At 36.3% G+C, this 16,887-nt stretch overlaps 2 protein-coding genes across 4 annotated transcripts in view; one reads left to right on the forward strand and one right to left on the reverse strand.

Moving 5' to 3' along the window:
- The window catches only part of Rpp20 (ribonuclease P protein subunit p20), a 107,993-nt gene that overhangs the window by 43,349 nt on the left and 47,757 nt on the right, over positions 1-16,887 (reverse strand). The gene's annotated exons all lie outside the window — the stretch shown is intronic.
- On the forward strand, positions 525-16,692 carry Ino80 (chromatin-remodeling ATPase INO80). 3 transcript variants are annotated; one of them, XM_011645144.3, is made up of 27 exons: positions 525-754; positions 1,341-1,500; positions 1,610-1,689; positions 1,767-1,972; positions 2,058-2,231; positions 2,307-2,603; positions 2,679-2,837; positions 2,922-3,091; positions 3,286-3,502; positions 3,596-3,683; positions 3,809-4,100; positions 4,186-4,388; positions 4,479-4,619; positions 4,691-4,812; positions 4,973-5,265; positions 5,346-5,625; positions 5,696-5,848; positions 5,926-6,169; positions 6,304-6,431; positions 6,501-6,595; positions 7,390-7,462; positions 8,302-8,460; positions 8,538-8,640; positions 9,132-9,247; positions 9,607-9,792; positions 10,050-10,419; positions 15,154-16,692. In XM_011645144.3, exons 2-27 carry the CDS (start codon positions 1,367-1,369, stop codon positions 15,621-15,623), a joined length of 4,953 nt encoding a protein of 1,650 aa, XP_011643446.2. In that variant the 5' UTR covers positions 525-754; positions 1,341-1,366; the 3' UTR covers positions 15,624-16,692. The 3 variants fall into 3 exon arrangements, with proteins under 3 accessions (XP_011643446.2, XP_088930780.1, XP_088930781.1); XM_089074654.1 differs by lacking the exon at positions 525-754 and adding an exon at positions 800-1,045; XM_089074655.1 differs by lacking the exon at positions 525-754 and adding an exon at positions 800-1,040.

Consider the following 16,887-nt stretch of genomic DNA (forward strand, 5'->3'; position numbering starts at 1 on the left):
GTATCGTTAGAATCTTTATAATCATATAAACTAAAGTAATTGATCTTTGTGAGGATCGCGCGTATTAATCTGTAACATGTCGCACAAGAATCGTGCATTTTAGAATGCTGAAAGATAACACTTGAGGATAATTTGATTATATTCGATTGCAAAGATGAAAAAAATGATGTCTGCATTTGTTTCTGATAACACAAACTCGGCGTTCAGAAGATTAATTTCTTTACATTCTCGATATCAAACTGTAGATAAAGGGCTCGAGATGCAAATTGCATCACGATTTCCTTTACAAAAAAAAAAATGGCCGGCATTTCGTTGTAGCTTCATATAAATTTTGTAGATTCGCGCGTTTCTCTACGGCGCAGCGTGAGAACATTGAATTCGCGTTTGCAGGCAGGGCGATCATTCGCCGTGGCATATACCAGAAAATGGATCGAGATCTGGGTCGTAATTGTGTACATACGTACAGGTGGATACCGAGATCCGGGAAGTATTCAGAGATCCGGCCGAAGCTGCGCGCACGGATGCGGTAGACAGCGCCACCTACTGAAAACAAAAATGGTGGCGAGCAATATGCCCTATCCCTGCCCCGCTTTAATGGCACGCCAAATGTCTGCGTTCTCTAGGCTTCCTTCTACCATGTATTCCCCTTCGACCGATGTATCCAATTTCGCTGTGAACAGAGGAAATCGCAATCCAGTAGTAGGCTCTGTTACGCGTGCGAAATAAGCAGGGCCGCGTATAACCAAAACATAAGGTGAAAGCAAAACCCGTTGACGAGATATTTAGCCGAATTATAACCGTACTAGCTCCCGATACGACGTGTCATTCGCCTTATATAATGAAATTAGCCGCGCACGATCCCGCATGCCAATTCCACGCCCGTAATATGCGCCGTCCGCCGCTAGAAACATGAGATACCCTGGTGCACAGGAGCAGCCTAGCCGGGAAGCCTTCTCCGTGGTTTACTATCGGGAAACGGGAATACGCATGTTTTCCTTTTCTCGTCCCGATAAATCGCGACGATGCCTCTCGTACATCGCGTAACGTTCGCATTCCCGTTATTTTTGTTATGTTCTACGATGCTTTTTCATAATTTTCACTGAGTTTGCATACTTTAGAAGAAAGAACTTGAGTTATCCTTTTCAAATCTGTGTATTTGTCACTCTATATATTTAGTATATATTTTAGTAAATTAACTAGGTGTTTGGTTCGCTATAAAATTTATCTGCATGTTACTAAAGACTTTTATAGATATGTATTGGTAGTTTGAGAAAAATTAAATCGCTTTGTTCTCTAAGTTCAAGGAATCTTGTCATTATATTCATTGTGCATTGTTACAGATTGTTGAGTTTCTCGTAGACGGGTAATGTCTGATAGAGCAAACACAATGAAGCTGGAAGCCGAAATGGCTGCGCCTTTGCATCTGCAGAGACTAGAACGTAGTCTGAATGTACAGCCTTTCTTAAAGCAAGTCAACGATCTTTTTCAAGAACAAACTAGGTATTAATATTTATCATTTGTCAAGCACATTGTTATTCTAATTTATATCTTAATGATACATAAATTAATGCTATATGTAATAATACAGATATTTCATTTCTCTTTTCAGTGAAGATGACAAGTCTATCTCATCGGAATCTTCTGATGGTTCAGATGCTTATCTTGATAATGTACCCACTCGGAAGGAAGGTTGGCACAAATCATTCATTTTAATTTTTATTTGAAAAATATAATATATTTTCCTATAATATTTATTCTTTTTGTAGAAGCAAGAATCAATAAATTGAGGGTGTACAATATGTCTAGTGTAGGAGAAGAAAGACGTTGGTTACAAGATATTCTTTTAAGTGATTCCTCTGATAGTTCAGGCTCTGACTCAGATAGTCAGATTACAGAAGAAGATTTTCAAGAAATGCTAAAGTTCCACATATTACGAAAAAAATTTCAAGGCCGTTTTTATCAGAAACCAGAGGTAAGAACAATGATAGTTAAGCATTATACATTTAGCAATTTAAATGTTTAACAATTCGTTATAAAAAAATATTGTATATTTTCAGAATATACAATATCAGTATTATAGTGCGGGTTTATTGTCAAATTATGATAGATTTCTAGAGCATCAAAAATTGATTGTGGGAAATAAGAAAAAGAAAGAAAAAAAACCAGATAAAAAGATCATGAAAATCAAGAAAGAAAAAAATAATCGTCACTGTACATCTGAGGAATTTCGTGTATGTATCAATTTTTATATATTACTTTTATATTGACACTTGTTCTCTTTTTACAACAAATTTTATATTTTTTAGAGAGGAGAATTTCAAGAAGGAGAATGGGATAAATCAATTCCTAGGGAGGAAGAGTTAGATGAATCTGAATTAGAAGCGATAATGCGTCATCAACCTCGAGGTAGAGGAAGGAAAAAACATAATACGAAGAGTGTAGAGGTAATGACGATGAGAAGAAGAAAAATATGGGTGATGATGTCTAAAAAAGAATTAGGAAAAGTACAAAGGGCCAAAACTAATAATCATAAGGAAATGCTAATAAGTTGTAAAAAGGTAGCGCAGCATTGTATGAAATATTGGAGGCAGAAAGCCATGCAGGTAATTTAAATTCTATCTAGTTTTCTCACTTGATGTAAAAATCATATGTATAATTTATCTTTATCAATGATTCAGTCGCAGAAAAATATGAAAGAAACTATCTGGCGAGCCAAACGATTGACAAGAGAAATGCAGTCTTATTGGAAACGTTATGATCGAGTCGAACGAGAAACTAGACGAAGATTAGAAAAAGAAGCTGAAGAACAGCGTAAAATGGACGTAGAACTTATTGAAGTAAGGATATATTGGAGTAGAAAAATATGTTTTATATTTCTGTCTTCTATTTTTACAAATACTTTTATATTTATTTTATTTCAGGCAAAACGTCAACAAAGGAAATTAAATTTTCTTATTACTCAAACAGAATTATATGCTCATTTTATGTCGCGAAAAATAGATAAAGCATCGGCAGAGGAGCAGTTGAGAATCTTAAATCAGTTGGATGAAGAAAAGAATCCCAGACTTATTGGTATTGATGATTATGATAGGTATTTATATAAAATATTTCTATAATTTTATTTTTATTTGTATGTGCGCATCTATTAAAATTAATTACTTTAATAATGGTTGTATATGTGAATGTATGGGTATATGTTTGTATATGGAGTGTAATTAATGAAAGCTTAACTATTTTGGTTTTTATATTTTAACTATAAAAAAAGTATGTTTGTTAAACATGCAGTGAGATCATGAAACAAAAAGCAAAGAAAAATGCTACTGAAGCATTTAATAATGAAAAAGCTAGGACCAAGCAGTTTGATACAGCTGCTGCCTCTCAAGAATTACGTCTTAGTGACACACCTGAAAACTTGGAACATCCTCAACCTTCGATTTTTAAAGGAAATCTAAAAGGTTATCAGTTGAAAGGAATGAATTGGTTGGCAAATTTGTATGATCAGGTTTGTAATTATATATATTATATTATTAGGATTATAAAATATTTTTTTTATTTAAGTATAAGCTTCTAAAATTAATTTATTGATTGTTTTCAGGGTATTAGTGGAATACTAGCTGATGAGATGGGTCTGGGAAAAACTGTACAATCTATAGCGTTTTTATGTCACGTTGCCGAGAGATATTGTAAATATTTATTAACTAAACTTGATTATAATAATTAAATATTTTACACATACAACACACATCATTAAAGCTTTTGCAAAAATTAACTTGATAATTTGATATATGTAATTTGCCCTTAATTTTAGCTGTTTGGGGACCATTTTTAATTATATCACCAGCTTCAACATTACATAACTGGCAACAAGAAATGGCAAGATTTGTACCAGTATTCAAAGTAGTTCCCTACTGGGGTAATCCTCAAGAACGCAAGATACTCAGACAATTTTGGGATACTAAAGATTTGCATACCAAGGAAGCTTCTTTCCATGTTGTAATAACAAGTTATCAATTAGTAATTACGGATTATAAATATTTTAATAGGATAAAATGGCAATATATGATCTTGGATGAAGCACAAGCTATAAAAAGCACAAGCAGGTATGGTATTTTATTATGGTCCTATCATTATTATATCATAGCTGCGTAATAATAATTTCTCTCCATATTTTAATTGTTTTAACAGCATGAGATGGAAATTGTTATTGGGATTTAGTTGTCGTAATAGACTATTACTCAGTGGTACTCCTATACAAAATAGTATGGCAGAATTATGGGCGTTATTACATTTTATTATGCCTACATTGTTCGATTCGCATGATGAATTTAACGAATGGTTTTCCAAAGATATCGAAAGTCACGCAGAGAATAAAACGGGAATAGATGAAAGTGAGTTTTGCACAAAATATAATTAAATAGAGAATAATTATGTACGTTATTAATTGCAAAATATTATACGTTATAAATTTTATGTTACAGAACACTTATCAAGGCTTCATATGATTTTGAAACCTTTCATGTTACGAAGAATAAAAAAAGATGTGGAAAATGAATTATCCGATAAGATTGAGGTGATGGTATATTGTCCACTTACGACTCGTCAAAAGTTGCTTTATTCAGGTATTCTGATTTTAACATTTTTGCAAATGTTAAATATATAGAGCATTTGATACATTTTATCTTGTTTGCAGCATTGAAGAAAAAAATTCGGATAGAAGATTTGCTGCATTATACAGTGGGTGGAGGAGATACTGCATCTAATGATAAAAACTTTACTTCCAATCTAATGAATCTAGTCATGCAGTTCCGGAAGGTATTGTTACATATATTTTTATTAAAATACTAACATCGTTCACGATAATAATAATCATAGCGATTGTAACTGTCACAATGTGTCAGCTTTGATATGTTTCAAAATAATCCATAGTCAATAATATCCATGTTTTTAATAATATGTAACATATTTTTTACAGGTCTGTAATCATCCAGAACTCTTCGAACGTAGGGATGCTAAATCGCCATTTTTTATGAATACAGAATTTTATAATATGCCTGCTTTGTTGTATAATGAGGGACTTTTGCATCTAGCACTACCATCCAAAGATCATCTGTTGTATAATAGACTGTTTATATTTGCCGCAGAATACATTCATCGTGCTCTTCATTGCAATGATGATTTGCGCGAAAATACATTTTCATTTAGTAGATTTATTAATCTATCTCCGATGGAAATTAATAAAACGTTTACTGCTGGTACCTTATTTAGGTATGTAAAGTTAGTATGTTAAAAAAATAATATATTATCTTACCAATTTCAATCTTTTGTAAATATTTTTATATGTACAGATTATGTCTTATAACGTTTATGGAAAGAAGATTAAGAATGGTACAATACTGGGAAAATTGGTGTATCGATAATAGATCGAGAACACCTACAAATCAAATGTTTCACTTGCCTAGAAAATTTGACGCTTTGTCGACAACACTACATGATATATTTTTTACCAATAAGATAATTGAGGGTGAAGCTTTCTACACACATACCAGTCATACGATACATTCGATGCCGGAAACTGTCGCTCATAGAATACTACGTAGTAGTAAAAAGGCCAATCAACTATTAAAAGTAATTACATCTTACATCCATTATCGCGTAAATTTTCAAAACATAAATATAATGCAATGTCTAAATTTAGTTACAAAGGATACTACCAAGTGGCAAAATGGAACAAACGGAAGATTCAAAATTGGCTTTGCTTCCTGAACATCCTCATCATCCACGGCAGCCTATAATGCGATATTGCCAACAGACAACGATTCCTGCCTTTGTTTGCGATAATAATCCCAAGGTTAATACAATTTTGTCTAATTCAACAAAAAAATAAGAAATGAATAAGAAGTATTTGATGTCTTTTCATTTTATTAGGTTCAAGCTAGTCCGCGAAAATTATACGTTAGTAATAGTTCTGCAGCATGTGCCTGGAAGAGGCACGAGGAGTGTGGTGGTCCGTTTGGTCAAAGATTACTTTGGCTTGGCTGCGAACGAGCACTATCTGAAACAAAGTCGGGTATTCGTGCCGGTCAAACGATATCAACGTTTTGCTATCAACCGCAAGGTGGATTATCAGCGTGTGCACCTATTAATGGATGGTCACATATCATTGTACCAGGTATATTTAGTAGCGAGATTGTATCATCATTAATATGTATTTATGTAAATATGTATTAATGTGATATTACAAAAATATTGATGTTTATAATTCTATCCATTAATAAAAATTGAATATAAATTAAATTATTTTAGATAAACAAACATTGGTGACAGATGCTGGAAAACTTTCTGTACTAGACAGTCTTTTACGACGTTTGAAAGAACAAGGTCATAGAGTATTGATCTATTCTCAAATGACAAAAATGATTGACTTACTAGAGGTATATATTCATTTATTTGCTACAGTCGGGGACAGATCGTTTTATTACGAAGAAATTTATTTCTTATAGGAATATATGTATCATAGAAAACACACATTTATGAGATTAGATGGTTCGTCAAAAATCTCAGATCGTCGGGATATGGTAGCAGATTTTCAAAAAAGGTAATTTTATTTATAATTTATTACAATGATGATCTTGTATATTAAGTTAATGTTATTACAATATTGTCCGACAATGTAATGGAAAACTTGAATTTTCCAATAATATAAGCGTAAATTGTGATTTTAATTATTTAAAACTGCAGCGTCAGTTGTTTCTTAATAAAAAATATAATAATAGTTTGGTCATGCTGATTAGAATATCTATCTTCTCATAACAGTATTCAGTTGCATAATTAAAGAGAGAGAGAGAAAGAGAGCGCGCGATCTCGAGATCGCATGTTTTTTGTAGTTCAACCGCGCATAACTAATATGCGAATTAATTGCCAAGTCGTCCCCATCTTGCAGACAGCTGCAGGTTTTCGAACGCGCGACAGTCACAAAACTGAAGTTCTCATCATTAGACTCTTGTTAGATAATGCTTAATGATTATTACTATAATATCCATTAAATCCCTAACAATATTTTTTATATAGTGATTATCTATCACTATATAAACAAAATAGCTATTTTCGTATAATTTATGTTATCTTTTTGTATCTTTGTATTTAGAATGTTTAATATGTCATATCTTAATACGCTTGGGAATAGAAAAAAATACAAAAGAAATACAAAAAGAATAGCATTTAATGAAATCTCAAATATGTTTATGATTAGATCACATATTCGCATCGTGTTGAGAAAAATTTTGTTTTAGAGATTCTTCAAAAATGTGTCTGGCCTCGAATTAATTTACATACAAAATGGCTAAAGCTTTTGTTCCTTGGTTGAATCTGTGAGATTGTTTTATGTTTCAGGGCGGACATATTCGTCTTTCTGCTTAGTACTAGAGCTGGTGGCCTGGGAATCAACCTTACGGCAGCAGATACGGTTTGTATTCCTATCCTAATACTATTTTATATGTATATATTTTATTCAGTATCTTGATTTTCAATTTTCACTTTTCTCGATTATATATTCCAATAATCTGCGAATCATAGATTTTTTTCGTCAATATCAATTATGAATTTAATATTGTTCTTTTTGCGAATTTTAATTAATTTAAAATTTAAAATCTTTATTTAATACAATACATGAAAATTATATGATTACATATAACTTTTTAAATTATAATAAATTATTTACATGTCAGTGTATATCGTAAATAAGAAAATATATTTTCTATATATTATAATGAAAAGTGAAAGTATATGAAAGACGACAATATGCTTCTTCCGTGCATAAAAATATCATGAGATTGTCCATAACATCCAATCTTCTACCATCGATTTAACAAATCTGTTATTCTTTCCTCGACGTTACATGTTCGGTCCAATACTTTTTCTATACAATATTGCGATGAGAATTGCACAATATGGAATCGTGCACAACTTGTGCACGATTCCATATTACATAAACTGTCTATAAACTTATTTTAAAACTAAGCTTACGAAATTAGAGCGTATATTACAGGATAATTATATACTTATGCAAAAAGTTTTTTGAATTATTTATAATTAATTTTTATTTTTTATATGTCGATTACGTTATTACGATCTAGTTTCGCATTAGATGATTTATAATGATATTATATAAGAAAAGAGGACGTTTATGCGTTTATTTTGCACGTAAGAAGCATTGATAAACTGCGCTATTTCACGCATCGACAGTTATGTATTACGGTTTTTTTATGGTGCTGCACAATTGCAATTAACAATATTTATTTACAGGTGATATTTTATGATAGTGATTGGAACCCCACTGTAGACCAACAAGCTATGGATCGTGCCCACAGACTGGGACAGACCAAGCAAGTCACGGTCTACCGATTAATATGTAAAGGAACTATCGAAGAGCGAATTTTACAGAGAGCGCGCGAGAAAAGCGAGGTTCGTTTTTATAAATTGCCATATATAAGTGCTAAAGTTAAATAAACAACATACGCGAAGAAAGACTATTTTTGCAGATTCAACGTATGGTCATAAGCGGTGGAAATTTCAAACCCGATACTTTGAAACCTAAAGAGGTCGTATCACTATTACTGGACGATGAGGAAATCGAGGCGAAATGTAAATATCTTAGATATTATTATTTTTCTTTAACTATATTCGGTAATTGTGATTTTGTCATATTAAAGTTCATTTTAATTTTAATTAACCGAAATATCTGGCGCTATTGAGAAATATTTTCTTTCTATTGAGAAATATTTTCTTAAATTGAAAAATTAATGAAATAAAAGTTAATGAAATAAAAATTTCTAACGAATTAAGATCCGTATCTAAAAATATAATTTGTTGAAGAGTCGTTGGATAGTTAGCTTTTATTCATAGTCACTATCGAACATTCTATCGTATCCGCACGGCAGGACGCGCGTGTATGCACAAACGCGTCGAAAATGAGTCGAAAGGGGAAGACGAGGGGGCGGTTGAGGTGGCCGCGATTACATTATGCTCGTTAGCTTATGCTAATGGCCTAATAAGGAATAATAATAAGAAACGGAGTAACGAACGCCGCCGCGTCCTCTGCGTATAGTATAAGCCCATACGTCCGTATATTTCAGACAGCCAACGAAGCGAGGAAAGAAAGCAGCAGCGAGCGGAGGAGGCTCGCCTCGAGTTGAACCTACAGCACAAGGAGAGGGACCGGAAGAGGAAGTTAACCGCGCTTCCGGTCAAGGTGAGCCCGGCGCCCTTATATACCGCTATCGGTCGCGACGCAAAGATTCTTTTTAACCTTTTTTTCGTCATTTTTTCTAACCACCATTTTTTTTCTTCTACCTATCACTTACATGTTATCGATTACAATCAAATTTACCGATACCTTCAATTCCACAATTTTATTCAATAATTTTATTTCCACTTGTCAAAATAATATTGCTCATAATTGTTTGATAAATTATCTAAATATATTTAATTTACAAAGCAAATTTCAGGTTAAAACTTGTTAATTTTATGCTTAATTAAATTAGAATATTAATGCGGAAAGCTTTCATATTTTTCACAATTATATTTTGCGATGTAATTTCTACTTTTCAGAACGATGCGAAGAAGCCGTGTCAAGCAGATGCTAATGGCGACAAAAACAACGATACCGTTTACATTAATCTTAATGAGCCTAAGCCGGTCGTCAATCCGATTCAGTCACAGCACCAGAACAATCACCAACAGCAACTAGAAAATATAGATAATTACAGCACACCGACTAGCCCAGCCAAGTCAGAAGTACGTTTCTATATTGAACAAGATTGCAGTACTAAACATTTCTCTTATTTTTTATTTTTTATTGTTTATGTGTATTAATAATTATTACTACTTATTTATTTGTTTTAAATGAAATGTTTGGAAACAAAATTAATTTAAAAAGACATATTTAAAAGCAAATATATTTTGAGAGCGTTCTTGCTTCGTCTTATCTATAATCATAAGCGTTATGTGATCCTTGATACTTGATATCTTGATACTTTGATTTCTCCTTACAGGATGAAACGAGCAACGAGGGACTCGTGGTCGATGTGGATGGCCCGGTAGCGGTTTCTGGTGGCGACTTTCATGGACAATCCCGAAGCAGTCTTCACCAATTTGGAGAATCTCCTCCCAAGATCGCCCGACTTGGACATCATTTTGCCTTCGGGGTAGGTGCGAACGCTCGTATGCGACAATCGGTACGCGGCGCAAGCAAACGTGGCCGACCGCGAGGTTCTCGTAGAGGTGGACCGATTGGCGGTAAAGGAAGAGGACTATTTCTAATGCATCCGTCATCAAAGAGTTCGAATATGGTCAATGAACCGCCATCGACAACGTCACCGATCGACGGTAGTGGATGTTCGAACGAGCAGGTGTTGCGGCACTGTAAGTACTCACTTTTTAATATTCGCGCCATATTCTCATTATTTAATCGTAAAACAAATAAATAAATATTAATGAATATCGCTAATAATAGGAAACAACATTTATTAAAATATTTTGCATGGCAATTAACTTTTTAGCACAATAAATACTCATTTTCTAATCATTATGAACAGAAATATATTGATCGAAAAGTAATTAATGAAAAAGATTTATTATATAAAAGGTTTGTGTAATATTTGTATAATTATGATCATAATTTATTTTATTAGTTGTAATTATGTACATATTTATATAATTATTGCAATCGTATTTATCGAGGTCGATTATATACGAAACAAAAATATAATGCACAAAAAGAGAAATATTCATAATTAATATTGCTTTAATTAATATCGTAACGACATCGATGACGGATAAAAGCAAAGAGATATCGCGATTTTCAAAGTTCATTCGCGAGAAAAATGACTTCTTTCGCGAACCGACCCCCCCCCATCAATCGATATGCCGTTAATCCCGGCTGGCCCTTTCATATGTCGGGGATCCTCTCATCCCCGTTTCTCTTTTGCACCCTCGGTGCTATCTTTCGCCCGAGCACTTGCTCGGGTTCTCAGGGGATTTTGTGGTTCGCGAGAAGGATGCCCATGGGTCCATCGCGACCCCATCGTGGACCGATGTTGAAATTCCCTCGCGAGCACATGTGCACCCGCAAGTGTCGAGGGGGTAACAGTTGGCGCTTCTCCACGTGACACCCTTAGAGACATTCACCACCCCCTTTGAAATTTCTCGTGACTCATTCTGTGACTCGTTTTGCAAACGACGAATTCAGAGCTCGACCATGGGCTGGGGAAAATTTAGCTGAAACATTTGTGGTGTAACGCAAGTACAAGGTGAGACAAGAGCATTACGAGATATGTTTTGAAAATCTGCTAGTCATCAGAAGTACGTAACAATTTCGAACGAGTTGTACGAGCGATATGAATAAGGATGAGATATTTCAACATTTTTTACATCATATTAACGATATTATCGTTCTAACATTGAACAGGAATGGTAATTAACATGCCCGGCATGGCTCTGATACATATTTTATTTATCTCCCTACATACAATTCGTTCTTATGAAAATTGTCGTTACATCACAAAGCCGTAAGTGGTAGCTAACTTCTCAGGGTTTTTCCTTGAAACATCCTGCTTCTAATGAAACGATTAATTCTTCCCCACGTGGGACGAAGTCGGAAACCATAAGGAAGTCGAAATTTCCAATTCTCTGCAACTACGAACAACGTTGAACAAGCGTTCTTACGTGCTCGTCGTTCGCGCGTTAATTATAGAGGAAAGAGAGAGCGAGTGGGATACGGTGCGTATGCCCGATAAGACGACCTCACGCAACGCCACGTGGACACGTTGGACACGCAGCGAACAACGCACACGTACGTGCATCGCGTACGTGCGTAACGCAGGCGAGCGTTAACACATTCCTCGTCTCGTGCTGTACGTGTGTACGTCTGTACGAAAGGAAAGGGGTCGGTCTCTCTCACTTGTTGTCGTCGACTGGAAGACGAGGCGGACAATAGCAGGTGCGGAGCGAAGGCGACAGCTGCGATCGATGCTCTTCTTAGGTTTTTGGAACTCGCGTTTACTCTCCCTATCTCTTCCTCTCTTTCCCCCTTCCCCCTTTCTCCTTTTCCTCGTCATCGTCATCTTCCTCTTCCAGCTTCTTCCTCGTCACCGTTCCTTTTTTGCACGTCTTCTCTCCTCCTGCTCTCGTCCACTTCTCCATTAGTTATCTTCTTATCAAGATGCGGCGCGCGTCTGATTCAGCTGTCAATGTTCCGAGCTCTCACCGGCATGCGTTTATTCCCGCTGATTATAAGTTATATCCCGCTTATTTTGACTGATAAACCGTTGATGGATTAATGAGGGGGGGGGGGGGGGGGAGTGGCAAATAAAATCGGGAAAATAAAATCAATATGAGCTTAATTGCTCTTTTGAGAGATATATTTATCTAAGTTCTAAGTTCTCTTTTTAACAAGATCGCAGTTAAAATCCATCTTTTTCGAATGTTATCTATCCAATCGTTCATATAAATCTACATTTATGTTAACTTATTTATCATAATAGAGCGATATAAATTATATAATTAAGTTTTTAATTTTTTTATTAATTTTTTTTCATTCATTTTTTTTTTTTTTTTATCGATCTTATTTGATTTATCGATATTTACTATGTATTCCAGATACAACCGTAATATATTTCAATATACATCGCATAATTCCGATATCTAATTTCCCTTGCGTTTTGCGAAGTCAAATAAAAAAGGAACGGTCTATAAGAATATAGGGAGAATTACACGGACCTTGCAAGAGATTGAATGTCGTCGATTCGTGCCTTACCGTACCTTACCGTACCTTACCGTATCATCTCGTCCGTCGACCGCGCATCTTCTCGAATATCATGTTTTTATATCGCTAAATATTCGTATTTTTATTTTCCAATCTGTCTACAGCTTGTTTAACTTGTTATTATAATTAATAATATAAATGTGCTATAAAATTGCTGACGGAAAATTTCGTATTAGAATTGAAATCTATAATGCTTACTTGAATTATAAAGTTATATTCGCGTTAGAATTTATAATTGTCCAATAGATTTTCTCTAGGTATCAAAGATAAATATGTGAAGGGAAGATGAATCGATCTTGATCGGATCGATCACGTCGTAGATTTCTTCACTCGCATGATTTTAATATAACCCTGTGTCACACCCTAGATATTATAAAATTGACGTTCTAGTGTTGGAATGCACTTAATTAATAGTTGCACTTAATTGAATTTTAATGAATGAAGAAAACGGTTTTTTGTAGGACCTTATAATCTCTCGTTAAGTAATGCGATTATCCTGATTTTCGATCTCGAGCTTCTCGGAGCCTTTCGGCTTAATCGGTCCCGACCGCATAGAAGATAAAATATATGGCGGTGAAGAGGGTTCTCTGGGCTCACTGGTGATATACGATAGGATAATGCAGCAGAATAGGACGGGGAGAGAGATATAGCGAGGTGGATCGTCGACATTCCGCGGATACTCCTGTTCTCTCTATCTCGAAAGTCTTAGCTTCGCATCGAGCAGGCTCTGCCTTGTGCGTTTGGATATTAAATATAAAGTTACAATATAATTTACAGTTTAATTTGGCCGTAAACGCTAAGTCGTAAATTAATTTATGGAGATTCCCATTGAATTACCTGAACGTTAGATAGCGAGTTTTATTACGTACAGACATGTAACAGCTAATTTTATGAGTCTGTATTAACACAAGGACACCAGTCGGAGTTCCATTTTCATCGCGGTTGTCCACGCAACTTTGCAATTTGCCAATCTTTAATCGGACTCCTATCGAGAAAACAGTTGTTTATTTGCTCGTCTAAAGAATAATACCTTAGGGCAATAGCTTGGTCTATAAAACTCCGACGTAACACCGAATACGTGTTATTTCTTGTATTTGACGATCGAGATGTCGGAATATTCTCGAGATGTCCCGAGACTCGTTTATATACATTCGGAGATCGTCATCTTAGATTCTAGGGTGATTCTTTTCGGGTCCTTCCAGACGATACGATTCACGCGTGGAATTTTCAGAACGCCATTACATCAATGGTGAGTACAAGAGTCGGCGGATTCATGGGGACAGACGCGCGTTTTCGCGTTTTCATCCCTCGCCCATTTCGCTGAGTGTCCTCTCAGACTGAAGAGAAACCGCTCCTCGAGCGATCGGGTACGTGCCGTGGAATGCCGACGAGGCGGCGGGATAAAGGCGAAAACGACGAAATACGACGAGAGAGAGAGAGAGAGAGAGAGAGAGAGGCAACTAAATTTTGCGTGCGTCGCATCCCGCCGGGAAAGCTTTCCCGAAATTGCTCCTCCTCGAGGACTCGATCGAGGACTCGGCTCGCGAAAAAGCTCGGGGATGGGCTCGTCGAGCATTTTGTTACACATTTTGCGACACTTTAACACGCGTACGTCGACGAGTGTAACAGTGAGATTTTCTCACGACGTTTAAATAACGTCGCGTACTCCGCCCGCCTCTTCAAAAATCGAATAGGAACTCGAGTGCTGGATACACTTTACGTTTCTAAGAAATCTATTCTTTCGCCACTCGTGGGAATTTTCTTCTGGATCCTCTGCTTCCTCGCGGGAGTATTTGTTAATTGTTTCGAGATGGTGTACAAGCGTGTATAATTGACATTTTTTTCCCATGGTAGTTAACTCACAAGTGATAATTTAGGTATTTTGCTCTTCTGTTAACCAGTTAACACTTTGTAGTTTGCGAGTTTCGAGCGTGTCCTCTCTCTCTCTCTCTCATCTTTGGCTACGGAATATCCGGTGAATAACCGATTAACTGGTTGAACCAGTCGACGTTAAACTCGTACTGTCTGCGCATCTGCTTCACCGTTTAATCATAAACAGTACAATTACGTCCACCTCGATGTCTAATTATTGGCAATTAACGTTTGTTCTCATTCTCGTTTGTTCTCGATTATTCTGATTAATCTTGAATTGCACGGCATTTCCACGGTTTAAAGAAATCTTTAATCGTGCATGCACGCGACATACATACGCGGATTTATTATTATTATATTTCACGATAAGCAATATATTTTATCGAGAACCGGTCTCCGCAGCGAGACAGAATTTCCAGCGGAATGGTCTAGAACGAAGGCACGCATTTTTTATGTCATAGGGACACCTGCAACTTCTGATCCCGCGGATGGTGACGGTCCCAGCACGGTGGGTCCTTTAGGCCCAGTTGGCACTTTAATACCCTTGTCAGGACGCAGTAATATCGCGGGTATTCGCCGTGGTCCTGGTAGACCAAGATTACGACCGACCGGACCTGGACATCAAGGCTATCGTACTCCGGGTCATCATCACGGTAAGAAGATCCAGCGGCCGCTACCGGTACCTATTAGATCTCATCAGACGATTGGCGTTGGCCAACATCAGCAGAAAGTATCTTCATCGTCGCAAAAGCGCCCCGGCATCTCGACGACCAGCACATTGTCGTCGTCGGTCGCATCATCATCCTCGGTCGCAACCGCGAATTCGACGTCACTGTTATCTTCATCGTCGTCGTCATCGTCGTCGTCATTAACGGAATCGCGACCTTTCGGATTTTACACTCAGCAACAGCCACGCGCAGGATCATCGTAGTTAGTATGAAGAAAAAGCAACAGCCGGATTTCGAGCGAGACAACGGTGAGTTCAGCGACGCTAAGGTGAGGCTGTTCTCGAGATATATCTCTGCGTTTTTTCTTACCACCGTCAGGTATCGAAATTTGCAGCCAGATTATCCGCGATAGCCGGATTAATGGAGCAGTGAAAACACATTCTTTCCCGTGACACGTGATTTGTTTCTCGAAATATTTTTCAAATTCGATTAAGATATCACATATATTTATTGTGTCTCGTGAAAGTTTGTCTCTCGACAGTGATGTTCTGTGTGTGCGTGACTCGAGCATGCAATTCTGATAAACGTTAAACCCCTCTCGTCCCGCCTCTCCTCTTTCTCATCTTGAGTTATGTATGCGAAAGGAGGCAGAGCGTTGACAATATCTAGGCGCAGTTATAATTACAATCACACATTGCACAGTTATATTTATTTTAATTATGACGTAACAAATATGGCAAAACTCGTCGTCAAATGTTAGAAAATACAACCGTCGACATCAACTAGGTACTTAATTCGATGCTTGCCTTTGAATCCTCCTGCCGGATTCATCTTCTCAGTTTCACAGCAATTTGAATCACGTTTCCCGATTATTCGATTAAATGTCGCGCGTGTCGACGAAACTCTTGTGGGACATTTATCCACCGTAAGAGCGAAAGAGATCGAATGTCGTTATCAATTAGTTGTTCCGATTCTACGTACGTGGTACAAGTGTAACTCTCGTTTTTTAATTCTAAGTGTACAATTAGGTAATCGGCGTGTTGTCGCGCGCATGTCGACGCCGAATTCTAACGACGATCATCGACAGATCAGATCTCCGATGAGGAAAAGGGAGATGGCAAGGTGTTTTGAACTTGTCGTCACCATCCCTTTCATCAATCGCTCTCTCGGCGTCTTTGTACATTGTTCATTAACGATAGCATTATTCCGTCACTAGACTCGGCTAGCCGATATTTTTTATGCATGTTACGAAATGTCGTTAGGCCAATTCAATTTGTAAAAGAATAGTATTTATATTAGCAATAAACAGACAAAAATTCCATCTTCACGAAACGTCTTGCGGATTTCACTACGGATTTCGTACGCAAGATCCCTTCCCTGCTTTTCCACGTTTCCTTCCATCGACGAATGTTTTAATTTCAATTGATTCTTTTTATGAAGCGCTTTCTAATTTTTTTTACAACTCAGTTTTAAATTGAGAAGAGGCAGTGAGATCTATATTTTTAACTTAATCTGAAACTCTTTATT

The sequence above is a fragment of the Pogonomyrmex barbatus genome, unplaced genomic scaffold (genome assembly GCF_055798465.1).
Source record: "Pogonomyrmex barbatus isolate J1 unplaced genomic scaffold, ASM5579846v1 scaffold17, whole genome shotgun sequence".
In the NCBI taxonomy this organism is placed as follows: Eukaryota; Metazoa; Arthropoda; class Insecta; order Hymenoptera; family Formicidae; genus Pogonomyrmex; species Pogonomyrmex barbatus.